The sequence below is a fragment of the Peromyscus maniculatus genome, chromosome 3 (genome assembly GCF_049852395.1).
Source record: "Peromyscus maniculatus bairdii isolate BWxNUB_F1_BW_parent chromosome 3, HU_Pman_BW_mat_3.1, whole genome shotgun sequence".
Taxonomy (NCBI): domain Eukaryota; kingdom Metazoa; phylum Chordata; class Mammalia; order Rodentia; family Cricetidae; genus Peromyscus; species Peromyscus maniculatus.
In genome coordinates, this window is record NC_134854.1 from 65,249,282 (window position 1) to 65,275,184 (window position 25,903).

General features: G+C 43.7%; 2 protein-coding genes and 6 non-coding genes across 8 annotated transcripts in view; 4 read left to right on the plus strand and 4 right to left on the minus strand.

The window, feature by feature from the left end:
- Positions 1–25,903, minus strand: part of Znf746 (zinc finger protein 746) — a 279,080-nt gene that overhangs the window by 56,737 nt on the left and 196,440 nt on the right. The window lies entirely within an intron of this gene.
- On the plus strand, positions 4,717–4,788 carry Trnac-gca (transfer RNA cysteine (anticodon GCA)). The gene has a single exon. It is a non-coding gene; the product is annotated as a tRNA-Cys (tRNA).
- Positions 9,933–13,616, minus strand: LOC121827948 (histone H3.3C-like). The gene has a single exon (XM_042273180.2). The coding sequence runs from the start codon at positions 10,341–10,343 to the stop codon at positions 9,933–9,935; it is 411 nt and encodes a 136-aa protein (XP_042129114.1). The 5' UTR covers positions 10,344–13,616.
- Positions 10,891–10,962, minus strand: Trnac-gca (transfer RNA cysteine (anticodon GCA)). The gene has a single exon. It is a non-coding gene; the product is annotated as a tRNA-Cys (tRNA).
- On the minus strand, positions 11,805–11,876 carry Trnac-gca (transfer RNA cysteine (anticodon GCA)). Its single transcript has one exon. It is a non-coding gene; the product is annotated as a tRNA-Cys (tRNA).
- Positions 16,278–16,349, plus strand: Trnac-gca (transfer RNA cysteine (anticodon GCA)). The gene has a single exon. It is a non-coding gene; the product is annotated as a tRNA-Cys (tRNA).
- Trnac-gca (transfer RNA cysteine (anticodon GCA)) lies at positions 18,023–18,094 on the plus strand. The gene has a single exon. It is a non-coding gene; the product is annotated as a tRNA-Cys (tRNA).
- Trnac-gca (transfer RNA cysteine (anticodon GCA)) lies at positions 21,128–21,199 on the plus strand. Its single transcript has one exon. It is a non-coding gene; the product is annotated as a tRNA-Cys (tRNA).

The following is a 25,903-nucleotide window of genomic DNA, read 5'->3' on the forward strand; positions in this document are numbered from 1 at the left end:
TATCAAGTCTATACCCCCTTTTTCTTTTCAGAACAAGATCTCTGAATCTAATTTCCTTTGCTTAGTTTCCTCGCTGACCATGACCAATAACACCTTGTAACCAACTCCCCTAAACAATGACGAACATCCACCGGATGACCAAAAACCAGCTGCCCCTACCTCTTGGGAATGTGGGCATCCTGTTGTTAAACTTACTTCTTCTGTCTGGGGGTATCTTCTGGCAGTTTTAGGGTGCTCTGAAAAAACTGAGATAAAATCACGTCCTGGGAGAGCTAGCTGTTGTCCAGTCTCTGTGTGATGAGAAAGTGCAAGGCTTATCTGAAGCTCTGGCTGGAGTAGTCTATGATACCGGACCATCTTAGCTAAATGCTAAGTTTGTAGTCCAAAGATGATTTTTGGGTGGTGTCTGTTAGTTTAGTGGTGTTACTACAATTATCGTGGAATTGTCTTTGTGGGACCACAACATCCTTTTGGAGACTTCAAAAGCCACTGTTAAGAATGGTCACAGTTTACTGTTGAAAGCTTAAATGTTTTAAATGTCATATGCAGCAGATCTCAGTGAGGTTAAATTATCACAATCTATTAATTACATTCAGACTCAAGGCTGAAATTAAGTATAGGAAGCTATATGACGCCTATTTCCAGAATTATCTAGTGCTCTACATGACCATCAATATCACAATATAATATATATGTATATATATATCTTATAAATTTTGAGATAATATTTATACCTTAAGAAAAGAGTGAGATTAGTGGCAATAGAACAGTCCCTTAATTTTGGTTTTCTTTTGTTCCATACCAGGTGTCTCTTCTGATATCAGACACAGACCTTGGATTTTCCTCTAACAAGGAAGCTTGGAATTAAAGGAGGAGAGAGCCATGCTCCAACTCCAATTCAGCTTTAAATTTTAATTGAGTTGGGATGACAAAAAGACCACTTGCCTTATATGTTTGTAGAGAACAGTAAAAACAAACATTTGGGAGGATTTATGAAATTTTTTCCTGTTGGAAATGTGTTATACCATTAATCCAATTTACTCTTTTTCTTCGTACATTTTTCTTTGGATGATTTGTCCTTCTTCAGATGTCTGTTCGTCCAGTGGACTTCAGATTCTTTAGTCGGATACTTTTATTCTCCTGGAAAGACAAAAACAAAACCCTGTACTGACCCTAAATTTGGCGAGTTTCCCTTTTTTGGCAGGTTGTGTTTGATCAAATGAAAGACATCTGTCAGTTTTATCAGTTAATTTAGATGGAATGGTCATGTGGTTATGAACTATCACCTCTCCTAATCATTAGGTCTCTCCTGTTTGAATCTAATCTTTATCAATCTTGATGGTATCTATAGCTTGTCTTTTCTGTGGAAACAAAAGCAAAACTTCTTCTCCAACATAACACATACCCTGGTTTCCATTCTGAGGTCAACACATCTTTGAAGTGTACAGGCTGATTTAATTTAGAAGCTTTTTCCATTATCCAGTGTCTCTCCACAGCTGTAGTTCCTTTCTCATTAGCATTTAAAAATTAAGGTTAATGAAGTATTGTACAATCTATCTCAGGGATCTTTATTACCCTTTTCTGTTTATTAAGCATATCTTTCAAAGTGCAATTAGATCTTTCAATAACTGCCTGTCCTGTAGGATTGTGTAGTATACCTGTAATAAGCTTTATATTGTAATATGCAAACAACTGTGTCTACCAAATCCTCAATGTTAATGCCATTTATATGTATTTTTAGCTTTGGTCTCTGATCATTTACAGCAGTTTGCCAAAATACTTGTTTTCTAAACTTTTTGTTGTATCTATAGAAATTTGTCTGTCTTTGCTCACATCCAGAGCAGTATGATTTTAATTACTCTGTGGATGATGTTCTCTGACAGGGAATGATTGAGCCAAATTTGATATTGGTGCTTGTGGGAGTCCCCTTAGGGAGTTACCCTATGGCAAATATTTACCTTGCCTGTCCCTTGTTGATCTGCAGTCATTAGTCCAATGCTGGCCTTTGGCACAACTTCTGTATATTCCAGAAGGCTAGGGCCTTCTTTTTGGATTATCTCTAGAAAAAAACATTGTTTCTAGGAACACCTTGCTTACAATCCCTTTTCAAATGATCTTGTTTACCACAATTAAAACATCTGACTTTTTTATTTTTCTTAAAATTTCTAGAAATTACTTATCCTTTCAAAGCAGCTTTATAAGCATGAGATCCAATATTAGCCATATTTCTAATCCATTCATCTATTGGTGCCAATCCTACCTTCAAATGCCTAATCATCCTTTTACATCCTGAATTAGCATTTTCAAAAGCCAAAGATTCAATTAATATTTGTCTAACTTCTGGATCTGATGTCATTCTATTTACAGCTGAAGTCAATCTTTGTAAAAAAAAAAAAATCAGTGAAAGCTTCTTTTGGGCCTTGTATAATTTTAGTAAATGACTCTGTCTTTTCCTGATTCTTAAACCCTGTCCCAAGCTGCTATACAACATAGTGTCAAGGTGTGATCATCAAATCTTGACTGTCTTTGCAAATCAGCATACTGATCTTTATTGAGAAGCTGGTCTTGGGAAATTTCCATACCTCTAGCCCTACCTCATTGTTCTATGATCCTAGCTTACTCTTGCCACCATGTTTTCCATTGTAACTGATGACCAGCTTCCAATGTTGCTGTAGCTAAATCTTTTCAGTCTTATGGAATAATTCTGTTCTGAGTTACCCCTGAATTTAACACCTGCTTCACACAGGGTGAATGTATACCATATGAAATGCCTACTTCCTTAAATCTCTTCAAATCTAAAACTTCTACAGGATTCCAGTCAACTCTGCATTGCCTTAGTGATGCCTATCACCTGGTGGTCATTCTTGTATGATAACTGGATTAACTGAAGTTGGTTTTCTAGTAATCTTGGGCCACTCTTACTCAATTTCATAATGCAGTGGTGTGATAGGCTCTGCTCTAAATTCCTTTGTCTGTGTCTGAATATTTTTCTTATTTTCATTAGTAGGTCTTTCTATGGCTTGTATTTATCAGTCATTTTTTTTTTCATTTTCATTAGTAATTCTAAGGCTTGTATCTTATCAGTCAAATTTTTCTTATTTTTACTAGTAAGTCTTTCTAAAATTTGCATCTTTTCAATAGTACGTCCCTCTAAGGTTTGTATCTTACCAGTCAAATTTTCATATTTGGAACAGTTATCAAACTATTTTTTAGGATAAAAATGATAGTAATTGAAATAGATATTGTGTCAATCCCAGCTGAGTGGTTTATTCCCGAATTTATTTTTTCCATTTATAAGCCATACATAGTAGCTCTAAACAGGATCCTAACACCCTCCATTGTAGTATTTCTGATTATTAACATGGGAAAGATTTCCCCCCTTTTAAAATTTATTTTTATCTTTTTAAAACCTAATTTCTCCTTAAACGCTCCAGGTGTCTCACCAAATCTACTGATGCCAACAGCATAGATGGAGCTGTGTGGCAGGGAGGGGAGGGTGATCAGCTGCAGGTAATCAACTTTGCCAACAGGGAGGATGGGCATGGTGGGGAGCCCCCAGCTGTGCTAACTGCAGACCTGGGCCAGGTACCACCATGGCTGCTCATGTGCCACGTGGGGAGAGATAGTAAGCCTTAGGAGCAACCCCCCTGGCTGGGACACTGTGTGGGAGGGACCAAGCTGTGGCTGTAAGCAGGGGAGCATGGCAGCCCAGGGAGTGCTGGGACACCAGGGCTCACAGTCCCCGGGCTGCACTGCTGGTGGTGCTGAGAGGGTCGAGGGTCGCAGTGTGCAAGTGCACAGACAGCCTGAGTGAGAGTGCCGGATCTTGATGTACAGGGCTGGGGAAGTTAGGGGGTGATGCTGTGGCTGTCCAACACCACTGCTTTGACACGATCTACAGCCATGTATTAGATGCCAGATGTTACAACTTCTATTATTGTTTTATTGAAATATAGAACTTGGGAGTTAAAAATTAGGTAAACAAACCTGAGAGATCCACAGATCAATGGAGAAACTAGCACCCACCCTCTTCTCCTCAGGCTCTTCCTTATTCCTCCTCTGTGTCCATCTAGTTTCTTCTCAGTTGGCCAGGAAACTCTAGGCCAACTATGGCCAGCCTAGTGTGGACTCTGCCCTCAAACCAAGGTCTGATTCCATTGGCAGTCTCAGATCATGCAACACAAACAAATCTCCCCGAAGAGACAAATCCCAGAACCAGGCTGTCTGTGTGGGGCGGACATTTCCCACGTGAGCTTTTTGCCCTTCCAGGGCCCACTGCTCACTTGCTTCATCCTCAAAGGCTAAAGCCTGGCTCAGCTGCTGTACCAGGAGAGAGGGATCCTGCAGTGTTGCTGCAGATGGTGCAGGTTAGGGCACTGTGAGAGGCTCTGAGAGGCAGCCATTCTGTCTTCAGGGAAGGAGGGGAGGGGAGTCTGGGGGCCCAGGTGGAAGGCACTTGGCCAGCTCAGGAGCTAACCCAGGACAGCAGTGTGAAATGGGCTCAGGTCTGCATTTCCTCCTGCTCCTCTCCATTTCCTTGGCTGATGGTGTTGATCAAGGATGGGCTTGGAATGCTGAAGAGCTGAGGAAGGCATCTCACCAGTCAGGTCTGGCTGCTTCTGGAAAGTAGGTCTTAGAGGATCTGTAATTTAACTTTATAGTCAAACAATATCACCACACAGATGAAATTTATTAACTGGGCACACTGGTACCAGTGGGGGTATAGCTCAGGGGTAGAGCATTTGACTGCAGATCAAGAGGTCCCTGGTTCAAATCCAGGTGCCCCCTTATTTATGATGGATTCTGGCTACTGACTTACTGGGTTCATCTTAGGGAGGCCACCCACGAGGTCAGAAAGTCTTCATTAGCTGAAGATTCTAGAAGCAATGCTTGCATGCCCATTTACTTCTGTGGGTTGCATTCTCAGTGACACTATAATCACCCACTGGCCCAAAGGCTGGAACCCACAAAGTGCCTTAGTACAATGCACACAGCTGACCTCTGACCTTTGCTGAGTCCTCTCTACCTTCTTGTTTTTCCCATCTGTATTCTTTCCTTCAACCTCACAGGGACAGTAAGTTTTAATAGTCCATTTGACACAGTGTATAATCACATGGAAATAAAGTCTCAATGAAGAACACAGTGTCTAGATCAGGTTGACCTGTGTTCCTGTCAGTTGGGGAATGTCTTGATGATTAAGTCAATTGATGTATGAAGACATAGCACTGTTCTCTAGGCAGGGATCCTGGATTGTGTGGGTGTAGAAAGTGTGCTCAGCCCTAACAAGCATGTGTGCACTTATTTTCCTCTGCTGTTAATGGTAGATGTGATGTGACTTAAAGCCCCTGCTTCCTTGACTTCCCTGAAATAAGGAACCATGTCCTGAAATTGAGAGCTAACACCAACCCTTTCCCTCACTTGCCTCTTGCCTGGGCATTTTATCACAGCAGCAGAAATGAGGCTAGAACATACCCTCCTTCAGTGTCCCCTCTTAATGAGCGATGGTCTCAGTGTGGTCCAGAGCTGCCCATCGAGTGATGGACTGCATTCTGCATTCTAAGACTCTCCTGGCAGGCTGAGATGGGGTGGGGGAGGGTCAGAATCTGAGGCTGTGCCAGCCTGCACAAACACTGCCTGTGGGCAAAGACTCCAGGAGGGACAGGACATCAGCAGAGGTTTCTGAACTTTGTAGTCACTAACTCACTCCTGTCAGGTGTTGAAGAGATGCCAGCCGAGTAGTGCTCTCTGATTAGGAAGGTGAAGTGTTCCTTTTGTAAGTCTGGCAGCATTAGGATGTCACCCAACGTCCACTGGGTTGTCTTATTTGATTCCAAAGCACAGGCCCTGCAGGGTGCTCACTGCTGGAAAGATGGTGAGGGAATACTTGAGCATGGATGGAATGGCAGTCCTGATGACCCAAAGGCATAAAAATATAGAGTTGAACTTACAGAGCTAGAGGATATTTCATAGTGAAGTGATGACTGTGTGAGCAATTTGTGACAGGCTGCCTTTGCCACAGAGTCTATGAGAAGTGTTTGAGTGGCCATGAGGACTGACTGATTATGAAGAGAATTCAGAGGCAATGGCAGATAGTTGGGAAAGTGAAGCTCATGTCTCTCCATGGCAGGAGGCTTTGACTAGATCAATGCAAGATAGGAAGAGAACCCAGAGTCTTCCAGTTACATAATTCCTGGCTGTGTGGCTTCAATTCCATTTGTGAAGACTGATTTGGTTAAAGTGATACACGGGAAATTCTGTTAGATGGGAAAGAGCTTCCACAAAAATGAAGATTGTCCCACAAAAGTCCCATGTGTCCAGAAATGCACCACCGACTGAGCTGCATTGTGACCATGGCTTTTAAAAAATAAGATGAAATTATTTGGACCTTTATGATTTTCCTGTGGGAGCGCTGTTGACAAGCATGATTCCCACACCCATCAGGTACTGACTGTGGAGAAGGCAGAGTCTCTGGCTTATTATAGGAATTCACATTATGATTCCTGGTGGAAAAGAACCTTTGAGATAAATGAGGGGCCTCTGGGGGACTGAGAGTGTTTTAATAAAATGTACCTATATTATGGGATGCACAGGCATGGCAACAAGGTGAAATACCAAGGAAACTCTCTTAAGCCACCAGAGTACAACCCACAATAGAATGTCTGACAGCAGGCTAAGGGTCTGATTTCAAACCCAGGTGCTTCCTATTGCTGCTTCCTATTCTGTTTCCCTTCATTTGAAAGCCTACAATTGGCATCTCTCATTAGTGTCTGCTTACTAGTCACCCCCAACACTGTCCTTCCTAGGACGCCGTCAGTGTCTTTGGGAGCATCAGATGTCAATCATAAGTGAGGTCCCATCAATGATTAATGACCCGTGTCTATTTCAGAAGTTCTTCATTAGTGGCTCCATTCCCTCACACTGTGGAGGGATGTCCTGAATCAGAGGCTGTCCAGGAGTTCTGATGCAGAGTCAGCGGGTCAGTGGGTCCCACTCTCCACACTGTGCAGCCCCAACATATCCTTCAGCTTTTTCTTAATTTTGTGTATATGGCTGTTGTTCCTGCATGTGTGTCTGTACTACACATTGCTACCTGGTGCCCAAGCAGCACAGAGAGCATGTGAGACCTCCTGCAGCTGGAGTTAGACCCTGTTGTGAGCTGTCAAGTGGATGCCAGGAATCACACCTGGGTCCTCTGCAAGAGCAACATGTGTTTGTAAGCATTGAGCCCTGGCTCCAGCATCCAGCCCTTCATTCCTGTCTCCCTTTTCCTTCCTTCAGTTTTGTCTCTTCTTGGTGGGCATTTCTGCTACGCTGGTTCCTTTTTTTTAACTCTCCTCCTCAGCCTACGTGTCCTCTGTCCAAGGATTAAAAGTTCCCAGTAATATGAGACAAAGTGACTCTACTTATAGCCTCAGAAACCAGAACACAGATGACCTTCTCCCTCATCCTGGTCACTGTAGCCTACCAGGATTCCCTCTACTTCACACAGAGTGTGGGGAGAAGACTCAGATGTTTGGGATTCACCCCACAGGGGGCAGGGATGTGTCATCACCCATCTGCTTGCTGAGCAGTGTAAGGTTTCTGCCAGCTGGCTGAGTGTGCACCTTGGGTCCCACATTTCCAGGCCACCAAGTCTTCATTTATATTTGCAAGACAACTGAGTTTTTTAAATCCTAGTCCATGGCGGTTTCAGTAGAAAGAACCAGTATCTGGTTCTCGAACCATCTGTGGAAGCCAGCACAGCAAGTGGGCAGGGGAAATGACTAAACACAGGGGTCAAGAGTGGGCTGCCTTCTGTCTACACTGGAGAACTGCAGTTGATTCTCCAGAGCTGGGGATTGGAGATCCCAGGCTGTTGGGTGAAGCACACAGCCTCCTGCATTCCAGGGTGCATGTTGGCCTGGTGAGCATCCAGTGGTGGCCGTTGACTGGCACCTCTTCTAACTGGTCAGGATCTACGCCGTGACAACAATGCTTCAGCATTTAAGTTTCACTCCACAAAGAAGAGTTACCCTCAAAGATTCAAACTTTTTTTTTTTTTTTTTTTTGGTTTTTCGAGACAGGGTTTCTCTGTGTACCTTTGCGCCTTTCCTGGAACTCACTTGGTAGCCCAGGCTGGCCTCGAACTCACAGAGATCCGCCTGCCTCTGCCTCCTGAGTGCTGGGATTAAAGGCGTGTGCCGCCGCCGCCGCCGCCGCCGCCGCCGCCGCCGCCGCCGCCGCCGCCGCCGCCGCCGCCGCCGCCGCCGCCGCCGCCGCCACCACCACCACCACCCAGCTAGATTCAAACTTTTTACATACAGCATTTGCAGCAACGCCATGTGTAGCTGTCGCAGACCTGACAGCTCTGTAGCAGCAGGAGGTACCATGGACAGCTCCACAGCCTCCACTCTTTGCTGAAGACACAGAAGGAAGATGACAACCCAGCACTGTGCAGCGGCCTCAGCTAATTCTGCCAAGTGACCAAGATTGTATAAAACAAAAAATGAAAATAAACATCAAATTCCCACAACGCTGTCTAGTGAGATAGCTCAGCAGGCATTAGCTCTTTCTGCACAAGCCTGAAAATCTCAGTTTGGATACATGCCCACATATGTATATCCTATATGGAAGAAGATGTGGGGTCACATGTATGTACTCCAAGCACTCCTAGTGAAAGATGGCAGATGGAGGCAGGAGAGTCCTTCCTGGGGTGGGCAGCCTAGTTTGTAGTAATGAGATGGACTCCGCTTCAAATAAAACCGAGGGTGAAGTGTGACACCTCAGGCTTTCCTCTGACCTCCTCACCTACTCCATGGCATACACATGCTCTCATGTACAAATACATCATACATGCACATGCACAAACAAATACACACACACACACACACACACACACACAATCACCGATGTCGGAAGTTTACAATGGCCCCATCTCTCTTGAATATTGATTTTCATTAGTGGTGAGACAGGTTGCCTCGGGCACTGGAGGTGAGAAGTCACAGAGCATCCTTGGGTGAGGCGGTAGAGATATGGTGCTAATGAGGTGAGTGTGCACACGTACAAGGTCATAAGTCACTGGCAAAGCACTTTCCAGCTGGAACAAAGCTAGCCAACAGGGAGGGAGCTTCCAGGTCAGAACCAACTTGGTCCCCCATGTGCTGTGACTAATATATGTGGTGTCTTCAGCAATAGGGTTTTGTCACTAAGTTCTGGTGAGTGTCTGAGAGCAACGGCAACAGCCTGTATTGTCCTGGGGACCTCTGGGACACCAGAGTTTAATTGGAATTGCCCCACACAGGGGATTATGCTCATCTGAGAAGCTATAGACTGCCAAATAAAACATCCAGTTCCAGGCAGGGATACCTCCCTTTGAGCTGTTGGTCAGAGGTGTGCTGGAGCCCCAACCATGTTTCTTTCTTTCTTCTTCTTCTTCTTTTTTTTTTTAGTTTAATGTATTTTAATAGCAAACTTACAGGAACAGTACAGAGGACAGACAACATTAAAAACATGTACTTGCATGTAGGACAACTCAGTTAGAAAAGCATAGTGAATGGATGGAATCTACTGTATGATAAAAATGCTACAAACACCATTTAGTTGCCGTCAATAAGAAATTTACTTGTTTTAAAAAATCCAAATGCTGGCATTGTCCATAAAATTTTAACAGTTTATTTATAATTGTTATAAAGTTGAACTGTTGAAATATGTTCACTGAAACATTTTGCTTGTATTAATGCTTTACATCTTACATTTATATTAAAAATTCACACACAAATGAAAATGGAAAAACTGCCAATACCTGATTTCTGTGTCCTATTTTTCCAATCGCAATCATATACTTAGGTACCTGTTGACCCCATGGAAAAAATATCTAACATTCAGAACTACTGATAACAGGAAGAAGAGGAAAAAAATTTCGAGAATGAAATGTATCCCCTCATAGTGTACTCTTAAGCACCTTCACCGCGTATGCGGTGTGCTAGCTGGATATCTTTTGGGATAATTGTTACATGTTTGGCATGGATAGTACACAGGTTGATATCTTCAAAAAGGCCAACCAGATAGGCCTCACTTGCCTCCTGCAAAGCACCAATAGCTGCACTCTGGTAGCGCAGATCTGTTTTGAAGTCCTGAGCAATTTCTCGCACCAGACGCTGGAAGGGGAGCTGGCGAATCAGAAGTTCAGTGGACTTCTGATAACGTCTGATTTCACGGAGTGCCACAGTACCAGGCCTGTAACGATGAGGTTTCTTCACCTCTCCAGTAGAGGGAACACTCTTGAGAGCGGCTTTAGTAGCCAGTTGTTTCCTGGGTGCTTTGCCACCGGTGGATTTGTGGGCAGTCTGCTTTGTAAGAGCCATGGTATGGGCACCTCCTTACTTACCCCCCTTCTCCTTCGGCTGGAGCTCTGTCCAACCATGTTTCTTATTGTCTCCTCGTGTCAAGGAGTGCTGTTGAGAGGTTACTGTCATGGGGATTTCTTGTCCTGTAAGCATCACCTGCTCCTTGTAGCCCAGGTTTTTAAGATCTTCCCTTTGGTCTTAGATTTTTTTTTTGACATTTGCTATTGAGTTCATTTTTCATCCATTGTGCCCAGTACTTACCAAATCTGATGGAAGTCCATATCTTCCTTGATTTGTCCTTCCATCATTTTCTGTTTCTGGTCATCGTGGTAATCGGGATAGAGTGTGGATTCATAATCACAAGTGTTTGGGCCCTTGGGTGAGGGTTCTGTTAAGAGGCTAAGTCATCATCTATAGGACATCAAATTATTCTGTATTATGGCACCTAGAGAGGGAGGCTCTGGAGTTCATTCAATAAACCTCAACTAATGGAGACCTCCTAGCTTTACTGAGGTCCTTCTCAAGGTGCATATGATAAATTAATAATAAAAATCAAATTTAAGCAAGGGGGCACCTGGATTTGAACCAGGGACCTCTTGATCTGCAGTCAAATGCTCTACCCCTGAGCTATACCCCCACTTATAGGTAAGGTAACTTCTCATTAGCATCTCTTCAACCTTGGCACCACACCCAGGTTCCTACATGTTCACAATCAACTGGTTCCTCCTAATGATCTTGACCTGGCAAGATTTTTCTATTAAAGTCTGCCCTCCACCCTTCTCTTCAACCTTAGTCAGTCCATCTCAATGTCCATTGTCTCATATGTGTCAAAGACATCACCTTTGTGCCTGAAACGGACACTTGACTGTGGTGTTTTCCTTAAGTTTACACTCAATTTTCCTTAAGTGGCCAAGACTAGAGCTGATGGTTCTGGGTTTCAATGATTGAAACCTTTTGCCAAAGAGAACTTTATCTGTACTCAAAGATATCAGGAGGGGGCCCTTTACTTCCCTTCATCATTCATTCACTCAACAAACACCCATGGAGCTTCCTATGTTCTGGTCACTATCAACCATGCTGAGGACACAAAGTGAGGTCAGCCATTCCCCTTTTCCTCCGAGTGTTAGTCTAAATAGGAGACAAATTCATGGATCCTAATCTTTTCTCAGAAGTAGCAGGAGCCAAAGCACAGGCTAGGGGGAGTAGCATGTAAGGAGTGTCCCTTCTGTGGTCTCAAGAGGGACTCTATACCAACTTCCTCAAGGACTGAGCATTACAGAGCCTTGGAGGCCAGCATATGTCACAACATAAGTGTCACCTGGATGTTTCTCAATGAGTCCTGTACTAGCCTCTCTCAGAGAGGAGAACAGGGACCAGGCCTGAGCAGAATACAGAGCACATGGGAACACAGTGCATTAGTCGCCTCTGTGTTAACCATACTTCAGATTTGGTCTCTTGTATCTAAAAGAGACACTAGGAAGGGGGCACCCGGATTTGAACCGGGGACCTCTTGATCTGCAGTCAAATGCTCTACCCCTGAGCTATGCCCCCATCTGCTTCATGTATATCTAATAAACATCTCTGAACCTGTGTGTTCACTCCCTGACATGTGCTAGTACTCTGCTGTCATCTGCTTTCTCCTGTGAGGCCCAGCCTTGAGCCAAATGCACACCTGTGTGCCTCCTCCTCATGACCAGCACCAGCCTATCCTAGTTCACAGCTGAGACAGAAGCACTAATGGCTGGAAGTTTGCATTCCGCTCATCCTCCACACCCACCCGGAGAAGCCAAGCTCAGGGTTGGGTGTAAAGTAATTGATAGCTCTTGAGGAATATAAAACAGTTTTCTCTAAATGTGTAACTCATGGTATGTCAATGATATTCCAGTGGATGGCCCCACACCAGAAGCTTGTTGATAGCACAAATGGGAGAAGACAAATCTTGGGGTGTGAGGTGGGATGGATCTGTGAGTAGGAGTTAAAAAAAGGCGTTGAAGGTGAATATAATAAAAATACATTGTATGAAATTCTCAAAATTTAATGAAAATATTTTCAAAGGGTAATATTTTTTCCTCAGCAATAAGGTCTTACCATTAGGTTGTGGAGAACAACCAATAGACTTGCGAATAAATGGTGCTGTTTGGGCGCTTCATGGAACACTTGTGGCTACCAATTCAATAAGATATAACCCGTTCCTGGCACTGGAGGTTTTACTTAGTGGCATTTAAATTCATTTCATATAGGTATGTATTTTAGGAATCTTCTATTGTAGTAGACTTCCAGGTAAGTTGTCAAAAGACCGGTGTTAGATGTCCCTCCCCACAGTCCTTCTCTTTCCCTTCTCTCCCATCCCTCTCCCTATTAAATCTTCTTATTTACCCTTATATCTAAATAGTACTTATTCTATTTCCCTTCCTTGGTAGATCCTCTCCCACCACATGGTTCGCTAATAGGTACCTAACCTCTGTGGTTATTTGGGTTGTAACTCACAGATCAAATGTTTAAAAGCTTACCTCCACATAAGAGAAAACATTCAATATTTTTGTCTTTGGGGTTATTGGACCTCACTCAGGATGATTGCTTCTAGCTCCATCCATTTTCCTGAAATTTTCAAAACTTCGTTTTTTAAATGGCTGAATAATTACATTATATAAATGTACCACATTTTTGTTATTCACTCATCAGTTGATGAATATCAAGGGTGTTTCCAATTTCTGGTTATTATGAACAGAGCAGCAATGAAAATGGATGGGCAAGTATCTCTTCAGTAGATGGAGAGTCCTTTGGGTAGATATCCAAGAGTAGTACAGCTCGATCTTGAGGGAGTCTGGTTCTCTGAAGACAGCACTTACTTACCTTGTAAAACATGGAGAAGTTAAACTGGTGTTCAGCTTCCTCATCCGTCTTGACAAGCATTCATGGTGCTTGAAGGCACTCCAGTAATTACCAGAGGAGAAAGGTAATCATCAATATCACCCAGATACAAACCCTGTGACCTATAACATTCATCTGCCTACAAGACATCTTGGTTCAATAGTGACACGAGTGTTATGGGAGTAATCACAAGTTTGAATTTATTATTATTATTATTATTATTTTATTAGTTTTTTGAGACAGGGTTTCTCTGTAGTTTTGGCAATCCTGGAACTCATTCTTTAGATCAGGCTGGCTTTGAACTCAGAGATCCCCCTGCTTCTGCCTCCAGAGTGCTGTGACTAAAGGTGTGTGCCACCACCACCCAGCACAACCACAACTCTTAAAACTTTGGGTTCAAGGCCCGCTCCATGAGATGGAACCCATATCCGACACTGCTACAATGGCCTTGAACCTGAGACTAGCTGGGGCACGAGCCCTTGGAGGAAATCCACTACTATTTTTTTTTGCTAAAGGAACATAGAAATAAAATGACTCCTAATGACATTCTGCTATTCCCATAGATCAGTGCTTTGCTCAGTCCACATCAGAGAAGCTTCTCCTTGCAGTAGATGGAAATGAACACAGAGACCCAAACTGGACAGAGAGTGACAGACTTTGGAGCCTTCAGTCCTAAATGGGATGCCTTCATCAACCCCCTCTATTCAAATCACAGGGTTCTACAGTGAAGAAGAGGTAGAATAGTTTTAAGAGGCAAAGGTGGAAGATGGCTCCAAGGAACCAGTGTCATCCATTTGTATGTTATTTTGCACCTCCTGCTCCTTTTCACTGTAGATCTGCAGAAGAGGATCAGTAAGAACCACATGACACAGTCAACACCAGGCTGTCTTGGAATCGCCTCTGACAACATTAGTCCAAAACTCTTCACTTTAGGCTCTGGCAGATTTCTAGTCAAGAGCAAAAGGTGGCCACATTATTTGTCAATCTATCATAAGAATTTTAGTATTCTTCCCCTCTGCAATCTTTTGAGCTGGAAAACCACAGCCACATTTCTCCGAGCACTACTGTTTTCTTAGTTACTATTAGCATGGCCCATAAACTCCACTTACACTATTCAACTGCTTTTCTAATCCAAAGTCCCAACATCTTCCATAATCCTCCAACAAGCAGCTAGGTCAGGTCTGTCATAGCAATAACTCAGGCCCTGATATCAATGTCTCACTTACTATTCTGTTACTATATTGTTACATATATAGTTATTATACTGTTGTAGTGCCATGAAGGAACACAATGATGAAGGCAACTTATAAAGACAGCATTTAATGGGAGGATTGCTTACAATAGCATGGGGTTAGATCATCATGGTGGGAAACAAGCAAGGCACTGGAGCAGTTAACTGACAGTTTACATCTGATCCACAAGCAGGGGGCAGAGAGTAAGACTGACCTGATATGGGATTTTGAAACCACAAAGTCCCTTCCCAGTGACACATCTCCTCCAACAAGGCCACACCTCCTAATCCTTCCTAAACAGTCCACCAAATGGGGACCAAACATTCAAATATATGAACCGATTGGGGTAGTTCTCATTCAAACCGCCACATAATTTTATGAAAAAAAATCCTTAAATTAAATATACAGAGTATTAGTAAAATGTGTGGGGAGAATTATATGCCTTATCAGACATACAAAGGCTATAAATTTTACATCCATTCACAACTCACATGAGGGGTTCATCTCCCAAAGAAGGAGTGTCATTTTTGTTAAGAAACATCCAAGATCAAAATCTGGGAAAGAGACACTGCTACACAGAAGAGATGGTGGAAAAGAAGAATGTCATGGTGAAGGAAGTCACAGGGCCCTTGACCATGCAGCAGGCCTTTGGGGACAACCAGAACAAAAGGATCAGGAGCCAGGTCACTCCTGGAAAACAGAAAGTAGAAATGTTCATTAGACAGTAGAAATGTTTCCATGCATGGAATATTATTCTGGAAATCATTTCATGGAGGACTCAGGGTGTGTGGAAGATGGAGATATTTAAAGAAAATGAAACAGTTTAAACATAAGATTACCATTAACTTCAGGAAAATCAAAAGTTCTACCCGATGTCTTTGTCCTGTTTAGAATGATGCACATCCACCATACACAGTGTTGACAAGTCATCATGATAAAAACAGAGAAGGTCATCCAACTAAAGGGTGGGACATGAATGTAATGGGAAAGTGAGAATGGAAGAAGACATGAAAGTTATAATCCTCTTCTACAAGTAAGTTAGTTACTGTTGTCTAGACCTGATTAAATCAGACCTGCCATCCCGTATGCATTTTACATAAGTGCACAGGATAGACTAGAAGAGACAGGGAAACCTTTGGAGACTGGCTCCCTTTGGGTGACAGGAGCAATAAGAAAAGAACTCGGAGGAGTGTTGTGTTTATTTTTCTTAATAATCTTTTACAATAATGAGTTTTTAAAATATTTAAATTGTGCCATATATGTTGACATTAATATGTGGCAATGAGTTTGTGGAGTGGTGATTGATCTGAAGGCCAGGGTAGAGGCCAAAGCTTCAGTGTTCTCTGACCGTCTGCATCCTCCTGCTCTGCTGTAGGAGGTCCTCGATGACCCACTCAGGCCTGAAGAGATGTCTTCACCATCTACCCAGCAAATACCCTCAGGGGCAACACTCAGATCATCCATGGGCTGGAGAGATGTTTTCACATGCAGGTACCCCACTGTTCCCCAAAGAAGTTAGGCAGAGTCCCTTCACACTGAGGGCTTGTGTATAACTGGAGAAACCAGACATGTAAATCTGAAGTTCTTTATAGTAGATTATGTCTCTTTGTTTCTGTTCCCACAGGCTGAGATCTCTGTCTCTCTGTCTCTGTCTCTTTCTCTCTCTCTGTGTGGTGCTGACATGACAACAAGGGGTAGAGTTGGAGTCACTGGGGACTGGAGAGGGACCTCTATGGGCTGAGTTTATGGAAGCAGCAGGGTTAGTCTTACCAAGTAAAAATATAAGTTGTATGAATGTTGAGTGTGACTATGAAGGTAAAAGGCACTTATTAAACATGTCTGACAGGAAGGGGGTATAGCTCAGGGGTAGAGCATTTGACTGCAGATCAAGAGGTCCCTGGTTCAAATCCAGGTGCCCCCTACTAAAAGTTTATTTCTTTATGATTTTATCTATGGAGTTATCATACACTCAGTCCTATGCATTTATTACACTTATGGTCCTCAGCAGAGCTGGGAGCTATAGTCCAGCCTATCATGTGGATATATGGCTGCTTCTCATCACTTCCTATAAGCTCCATGTCCCTTCCATTCTTATGTCTCCTCTCTTCCTGCATATATCTAATTTCTTTGGTTTTGTTGGGTTCTTAAAGAGAAGGCAAGGACTATGGTGGAGAATTCGTCTGAATTTTACAGGCACAGCAGCCGTATAGACAGCTGGTGTCTAGGAACTAGAAAGGAAAGCTGAACAATAAATTATCTCTTTTGGTGGCTCTCTGGTGAACATGTGGTCAGAACTAAGTAGAAAAATACCAGAACCAGACTGTCTGTGTGGGGTGGACATTTCCCACAGGAACTTCTTCCCCCTCCAGAGCCCACCACTCACTTGCTTCATCCTCAAAGGCTAAAGCCTGGCACAGCTGCTGTACCAGGAGAGAGGGATCCTGCAGTGTTGCTGCTGATGGTGCAGGTTAGGGCACTGTGAGAGGCTCTGAGAGGCAGCCATTCTGTTTTCAGGGAAGAAGGGGAGGGGTGTCGGGTGGATTGTAGGAGCCAGATGGGTGGAGTACACTGGGGAAGACAGCCCACAGAGTCACATAAGCAGCACTTATGGGGCTCAAAGAGTCTGAAGCCGCATCCTGGAATCTGCATGGAACTGTGCTAGGTCCTGTGCAGACATGCTGTGGTTGTTTAGTAGGGGTTTTGTGGGATTCCTAACAGTGGGAGTGCAGGTGTCTTTGACTCTTTTCCATGCTCTTGGGACCCTTTTCCTCCTATTGGGGAACTTATCCAGCCTTGATATGAGGGTTTTTGCCTGGTCATATTGCACCTTGTTATGCTGTGTTCAGCTGATATCACTGCTCATTTCTGAAGGGAAATTTAGGAGCACTGGCTCTCAGGGAGAGGGAAAGTGGGGGTCGGTTACCAGGAGCAGTGGAGGGAAGGTAGGCTGCAGTTGGGATGTATTGTATGAGAAAAGAATAAATAAAGATTAAAAGAAAAATAATATAGACTTGGAAAGCTTCAGAGCTGAGGAAGGCATCTCACCAGTCAGGTCTGGCTGCTTCTGGAAAGTAGGTCTGAGAGGATGTGTAATTTAAATTTATAGTGAAATTTATTAACTGGGTCCACTGGTACCAGTGGGGGTGTAGCTCAGGGATGGAATTACACCCAGTAGTCTGTCAGAATTCCCTGTAGAGCTTGCTGAGACACACAAGACCATATGTTCCTCCTGGAGAGTCTGACCAAGAAGTTCTCACTGGACAGAGAACTTTCCTTTTTTCCACTCCCACTCCCACTCACCTCCAAAGGTCAACTAAGCAGCCAGTGTATTTGCATATGGCTCCTTTGGTTGAGTTGAAGAAGTCAGTAGAAGCAGGCCTCCTGAATTTAATGCCCCTGCCTCAGCTAGGATCTAAGGCAGGAGGATGCTTGTCATTCATGAGGACATGACAGTCATGTGCAGAGGCAGCTCAGGGCTGGGTCTCATAGGAGGAAGCAGATGATGGCAGAGCACTGACATGTGTACCTGTGATGTTAACATCCAGGGAGTGGCCATGCAGGTTCTGAGTGCCTGTGAGACACTAATAAGCAGGTGGGGGTATAGCTCAGGGGTAGAGCATTTGACTGCAGATCAAGAGGTCCCTGGTTCAAATCCAGGTGCCCCCTTTCCATGGTTTCTTTTTAAATACTAACTGACCACAATTACAGAACAGATGTATTTTCTCTCTTGTCTCATATGGCTTGGGATTCACCCAGTGAGAGCAGAGCTCTGCCATCTCCTGCCATATTCTTCATCAGTGTAAGACTGTGACAGCTCGCTCTGTGTGTCCATTGCCTCTCCTGTCTTAAAGGTGATCAAGTTTTTAGCATTTTTAAGAACACAGAGTGACTTCTCTAAACCTAGAAAAGCAGTGTTTTATTATAAACAACCATCAGTTCTTCTCAGTCAGAGTATGGAGGTCAACACACTGACGCTGTGGGCAGCAGGCAAAGGACCCTAACAAAAATGGAGTAGGGGAAACTGGACTGGTATTCCACCATAGATGGAGACATCCTATTGGTTCATCAGAGCTGGGGATGCGGGATCCCAAGCTGTCAGATATGATTCATCAGAGACATAGATCATATGGATTCCATAGAGCACAGGGGTAATGGGCTGTTCGTGGGTCTGGTTTGTATCCAGCGGTGGCTCATGACTGGCATCAGTTCTAAAGGCTTAGCATCTGTGCTCTGGCAGCCATGTGTCCGTGTTTTAAGTGTTACTCCTTGTAATAAACTTCTCACCAAAGATCCCAACTTCCTTGGCAGCTGCTGTCACAGCTCAGTGTGAAGGGCCAAGCAGAGCCTGACCATGCTGGATCTCCGGTGCATACCATGGACAGCTCCTCTGCCTGCTGTTTTTACTGAAGACATAGAGGAAACTTGCAGCCTCCTCATACACACTGTGTTAATGGCCTCAGCTCTTTCTGCAGAGAGACTAGGATTCCATAAGACCAAACACAGAATCAAATCAGCACAGTGCTGGGTCACAGTGTCTCTGTCTCTCCTGTGAATTGCCTCATCAGTGACTAGAAGTCTGAAGACTAAGTTTGTGCTCACAGTGAGATGAGCAGTGGTAATCTCTGTGTTATCTGCTTACATATTTGTAGGAATTCACCAATGAGGCCTCTGAGCTTTGTTTTGGAGTAATGGTTTTATTCCTTTGAGAAAGTCTTGTTCTATGGATGAAATATACACCGGAAGTATATTTACTAGATAAATTTAAATAAATATTTTCCCAAGAAATAGCATTCTGTGATTGCCCTGGTCATCTTATGCCAATCACAAAAGTTGTGCTATAGCTTCCCTGATACCCTCCCCAGTTTTGTCTCCACAGACTATCTTTTGGCTGTGGTCCTTTCTTACATCCTTAGCATCTGTGTGGTCTTTTAGGCAGAGGAAGGGGCCACATGGCAGAGATACCTGACCCCAGTCAGTGTAGTCCTAGGGCTGAGCTCTGGTCCCTACTGATGCCGAGCTGCTGGTTTGGGGCAAGCATGGGGCAAAAATCGCTGTGAATTTGAGATTTTCTTCCAAATAAAGGCAGGAGAGCAGAGGGTGAAAGCCCTAGATGTGATTCTCAGTGCAAGTTAGGGCCAGAGTGAGGTGGAGTGTACTTTCTCTTGTACTGCCAGCTCCCAAATCATGACACAGAGACCACAAATTTCCTACAAATTAGCTATGAATGCTTAGGCTTATCTTATGCTTGTCTCAACTAGCTCTTATAACTTATTTTAACCTGTTTTTCTCCCTCTACGTTTTACTCCTGGGCTTTTTACTTTTCTTTCATTCTATATGTCCTACTTTCCTGCTTACTCTGTGTCTGTCTGTCTGGAGGCTTCCTGGCTGTCTGACTTGGGGCATCTCCCTCTTCATCATTCTCTCCTCTTGTTCTCTCCTCCTCCTATTTATTCTCTTTGCCCACCAGCCCCGCCTATCCCTCCTCTGCCAAACTATTGGTCATTCTGCTTTTTATTAGATTAATCAGGTGCCTTAGGGAGGCAAGGTAAAACAGTAACACATCTTGGCCTAGTTAAACAAATGCAGCATAAACAAATGCAATATTCCTTTACATAGTTAAAGTAATATTCTGCAATGCAAACAAATGTAACACATCTGTGCACAGTTAAAGTAACAGTCCACAGCAGTGGGAAGAGAACATCAAGGGTGAGTGTGGAGGACCAGCCCCCACACTTATTTACCCCAGGAATTCTTGAGGAATGAGGGATAAGAGACTTAGTTAGAAATAGAGAGTAAAGAAACAGAAAGAAAACACAGGATAGACTCACGTGAGCCTGGATCCTTATCCACAGGCTCAGAACTTTATTCCAAAGATCTATTTATAACAATGCCAAGGGGCGGAGCAAAAGACCTTACCCTTGCTAGTTACAGTCACTTGGTACCCAGGTCCGTGGTCCAATCAACCTCCCATGCAGTCCTGCTGGGTACAGCCACTAGGAAACCTAGTGGAAAGGAAAAAAAAAAACCAGGACTCCAGCCCTGCAAGTGATTCTCAACTGAGGCCACACACTGCTGAGCAGCAAAGGCTGCAGTATGCTGGGCATGCATGAATTCTGGGTGTCCTGAGGTAGGTCTATGGGGAAGGACATGGTAATTCAAGCCTGATAGAGTTGTTTGAAAGAGTTGTTTTATTTGTCCTTAATTTAACCATTGTCTTTTTATTTCACATCTACAACATGGAAAGGCAGAGGGGAAAAAAAGGATAATACCAAATAGTTTGTCAGTCAGAATTGTCCACAGAGCTTGCTAGAGACACATCAGACCCTGTGTCCCTCCTGGAGAGTCTGACCAAAAAGTTCTCAGTGGACAGAGAACTTTCCTTTTTTCCACTCCCACTCCCACTCACCTCCAAAGGTCAGCTAAGCAGCCAGTGTATTTGCATATGGCTCCTTTGGTTGAGTTGAAGAAGTCAGTAGAAGCAGGCCTCCTGAATTTAATGCCCTTGCCTCAGCTAGGATCTAAGGCAGGAGGATGCTAGTCATTCATGAGGATATGACAGTCATGTGCAAGGCAGCTCAGGGATGGGTCTCATAGGAGGAAGCAGATGATGGCAGAACACTGACATGTGTACCTGTGATGTTAACAGCCAGGGAGTGGCCATGCAGGTTCTGAGTGCCTGTGAGACACTAATAAGCAGGTGGGGGTATAGCTCAGGGGTAGAGCATTTGACTGCAGATCAAGAGGTCCCTGGTTCAAATCCAGGTGCCCCCTTCTTAGGCTTTCTTTTAGATGCCAGATCATCAAATATCTTGTGTGGTCCAAGAAGAACCAAATGAAACCCCTGTTACCTACATTGTCCCTTGTCCTGGATGTTGTCACATTATGACTGATATTTGTTCACCTATGTGCTGGATTCTACTCAGGCTCCATCTGTGTGCTGCTCTCTGAGGTCCATCCAGGTCACAGTTGCCTACCACACCCTCTAAGGCTGTGACTAGGTGGATCACTCACTCATTGCAGGAAATTGAGGTTAGAGGAGGCTTGGTGTAGAATCAGCTTCTAGCAGTCCTTGCCTTTATCTCCTCAGGAATCCCCCCTGAAACCCCCAGACAGGGTGCTCCTTGCTTCTGGTTCCCCTGCCCTGTACTTCTTCTCCTGCCACCTCTGTGGAAACATTTCACCTATTATTTGTCTCCAATTTAGAATAAAATTCTTTTGAAATAAAAGGTCAATGTCTTAAATGCCTGTTTGTACCCAACATTGATGACAGGGTCCAGACACTAGCAAGCTACTTAAGTATTTATTGAATGAATAAGTCAAGGAATGGAATGAGTATCTTTCTGAGGACTTAGATCATGGAGAAGGCTCTCCCTGAGCTTCATGTGACGGTCATTAATGACCTAGGACCAGAAGGTCTTATCCTATCTCTCTGTGTGAACTTATGGAAAAAGCCATGCCAGGCATCTTCTCCAGATCAAAGTTGGTGCCTTTACTCTCTCTCTCTCTCTCTCTCTCTCTCTCTCTCTCTCTCTCTCTCTCTCTCTCTCTCTCTCTCTCTGTTGGTCTAGTCAAAGCTGGAGAGGAAAAGTGGGATGGGAGACATCAATGTAGAAATCTTGTCAATTTCTGGATCATTAACAGCAGATCATGACCATGTAAATATCTTGGGTGTGGGAGCAAGGCTGAAGAGGTACTAATGAGGAGTTAGCTACACCCAGCCACACTGGGGTTATAGCTCAGGGTAGAGCTGTTTTGACTACATATCAAGACATTCCTGGTTCAAATCTAGGTGCCCCAATACATATCTAGTTTTGACCTTTTACATAGATGCCTACTGCCAGAGGCCATAAGAATATACAGCAGATCACAACTAATACTCAACAGGTCAACCCACCAGATGAATAATTCTCTGATGGGGAGCCCTACTAGGCAAGGACCATGGGGTCATAGACTGTGAATACTGTTTGCTTCTGTCTGTAATTTTCTCATGTGCTACTATACATGCAGCCTGGATTAATAGTGTGCTTTCTTCATGAATATACTGGGCACACTTTTCTGTGGATTGACAGGAAGACACCTCCTCCTCCTCCTCCTCCTCCTCCTCCTTCTTCTTCCCTCTTCTCCCTCCCCTCCCCCTCCTCCTCCTCTTCTTTTTGTTTTTTTGAGACAGGGTTTCTCTGTGTAGTTTTGGTGCTTGTCCTCGATCTCACTCTGTAAACTAGGCTGGCCTTGAACTCATAGAGAGCCATCTGGCTCTGCCTTCCGAGTGCTGTGATTAAAGGTGTGTGTCACCACCACTTGGTGATAATTTCTTCTTATACTGTATAATTTTGATGACTAAAATATACTTTCATAGCCAGGACTTTGTTTCATGGCTTGTGGATAATTATATACAATTAGCTGATTTAAAACCTCAGAGCATATTCAAAGTAGACTAGTTGCCCCTCCAAATAAATCTCACAAGGACAGATTCCCAGTTGTCTGATTGTTGAACCAAGGTCAGGCATAAAGCAACTTTGGTACTTGCTAAACTCTGGCTGATAACATTAAAGACATCACTCCCTGCACAAATTCCTACACATAACTCCCTACACAAAGCAACTAACTTTCTGCACGAACTCCTAACCTCAGTTTTATGATACAAGAGTCAAGGTTCAGCCAACTAACTGTTTATGTTTAGGTCCTGGGATGCTTTTAAGGTCACTGTTCCTGGAGAAAGTGCAAAGCACTTGGTGCTACACACCCTCACTTTACAGCCTGCACACCAGGGAGCCTGGCTGACAGTTTAGCGTTGCCATGGTTACTACTCACAGCCATGCAGGCTGCCAGATAGCCTAACAATCCAAGTCTGAGGAAAAACCGACACTTTCAAATAATAGCTTAGAATGTTTATCACACTTAGAAATATAGGATACAATGCACAATTTCTCTGTTTTCTAGGCTCCCTAGTAGTTTAACTTTTTAACCCCCTTTATGGGCTATCGCCTCAGCAAGACAGTGAAATAGCTGGATTTTCCTTCACAGCCACAGTTGGCCCACTAATCAGAAAGCTGACAGGTTTATTTTTTGTATGTTATCAGAACAGTATTACTTCTTTTCATTTGCTCCTGAAATGCATTGTGATCCTCAGATATAATTCATATAATGTCTAAAGCTTTCTGTTGGGAATATATAACTGTAAAGACAAAGAAGAAGAGATTTCAGGATGAAGTAATAAAGTTACCATCAGAACACGTGTGCTTTTTTCCCCCTACCCCTCAGATAGAAAACTTTAGTTCATGCTACATTCATGGATTTTTCTGCAAATCCTGGATGAGGTCTTGGTGCTGGTTCTCAAAGATTGCAATAGCCTACATTTAATTTCTCCTTCTGAATAGACACTGGCATTAAAATATTTTTTCCTTGAACCAATAAATTCTAAAGATTTATTATTGTGATTCTTTACACCCAAATAAATTAGAATTACTTGAAGAGTCTATAGAAGGTCCCCTTCCCAGGCCTTCCCCCAGAACAGTTAAATCACAACATCCAGGGTGGGGTGTAGGCATCATCCAGTGGCTTCCAGACCACAAGGGAAGTGAGAACCAGTCTTGCAGAGCTTCCTGGGAGCCTCCGCAGGACAGGCTGCACCACTCCACCTCTGTCTGCCCAGCACTGGTGCTCTGGACCTTCGCTCATGTCTCCAGCATCTGTGTGATGAGCAGCCAGCTCCAGCATCTTCTGGGGACAGTTGCTTTTTAGGACTTCCTAGTTTGTGAATTCTCCCCTTATATCAGGGATGGGAGAGACCTGGCCTCTCATCCCAGGTAGAAGGTTCTTTGGGATAGTAAGAGAGGCCTTGTAGGTCCAAGGGAATTTGCAGAGGGTTAAATAGCAACTTTGTGCTGGGTAAGTCAAGTTTTGTGCTGTTTAGTTTGTACACAAGTTGAAGGCAATTCTGGGTCTTATTTAGGCTTTGAAAGAAAAATTCTGCAGAAGGGATTGAAGAATTATATTGGCCATCCCAAAACTAAAAGAGTAAAGGATTTTTATGTTTTGGAGAGCAAATGGCTTTTTGATAGAAAAATCTCAGAATCCATTGTGGATCCAGATAGAATATAGTTCAGAAGTGTAGCCATCCTTCACACGAATCATCTTTTATGGCCTTTTGAAAGAACTATCTTGAAAACATTCCTTGCTTCTTTGGATTTGTATAAACATTAGAAATCTGTAACACACACGTGTCAAACATGGGTGCTTATAATACAGCTATTTGGTGGCAAGGGCATCCTGATCTCACACCGAATGGCAGAGAAATCGCCATTCGTGACAGCGCCTGGTCACTTCTCATGTCCCTGGAGGCTTTGTCTACAGTAAGCAGCTCTTGGGTTCACTAAGCTGTGCATGCTCTGTGTCCCGTGGCCTCTCTCACCAGAAGAGCACAGGACCTGCCACCACAGAACCTTGGTCTTCAGAGATGCCTCTCCTTTCCATAAAGCTGGTGTTTCTGTCCTGCAGGGATGTGACTCTTACTTTTCCGGTTTCAGAGCATTGTCTGCACTAGTGGCTTTCTAGTCCCGTGCTGCCCTTTCTGATGCTAAAAAGATGTGTCAGGTTTTTGTTTTTGTTTTTGCTTTTTTTCAAGACAGGGTTTCTCTGTGTAGCTTTGGAGTCTGTGCTGGAACTCGCTCTGTAGACCAGGCTGGCCTTGAACTCTCAGAGATCCACCTGCCTCTGCCTCCTGAGTGCTGGAATTAAAGGTATGCACCACCACCTGGCTTGATGTGTCATTTAAAAAAAAAAATCTGAGGGTCCTCCCCACTCCTGTCAGCCCTCTAGCTGCTCTACAGATGATTTCCAGCCCACGTACCTTTCTCTTGAATCCCTGCTTTTATACCTCATTGTATACATGACACCTAGCTTTCCCAGAGGCCACCTCTTCCCTCTGACTCAAGCAGAGAAGGTGCCTCCTCTTCTTGCTCCTACTCATCCACGGTCCCTCGAGGATCCAGATCTGGCTCCTCTGCTAGCCCTCAGCACCTCTCCTCCTTCAAGGGAGTCTCTGTCTCTGTGCACCACACCCTTCCCATCCTCACTGATGCCCTTGCCCATATCTGGAACTCATATTAAAGTTTGTGGATAATTTTATGGTCAGGTCTCGAGTCACATTTTCCTCACTTGCTTTGCTTTATCCTCAGCAATGTCAAGACCTAACGTTAAGGCTTCATTGGGTTTTGTGAACTGGGATAACAGACAGAGGCTCTCCAAAGAGAGAATTTGCTTGAGAATTGTAGTGAGAACGTGTGTGCCAGAATGAACTATGAGAAGACTAGAAGAGGTTGGGGAAGTCTTAAAAAATTACTTCTTCTACTTTTTTAGATTTTAGTATATTTATATAGTATATTTATTTACACTATACTTATGTAGCATATATAATATGTAAAACATACTATGTAATTATATGTACCACATGCTATATAATTATATAGCATTTAT

Bases quoted from the DNA above. Each gene is read 5' to 3' on its own strand.
- LOC121827948 (XM_042273180.2), bottom strand. From the start codon at position 10,343: ATGGCTCTTACAAAGCAGACTGCCCACAAATCCACCGGTGGCAAAGCA.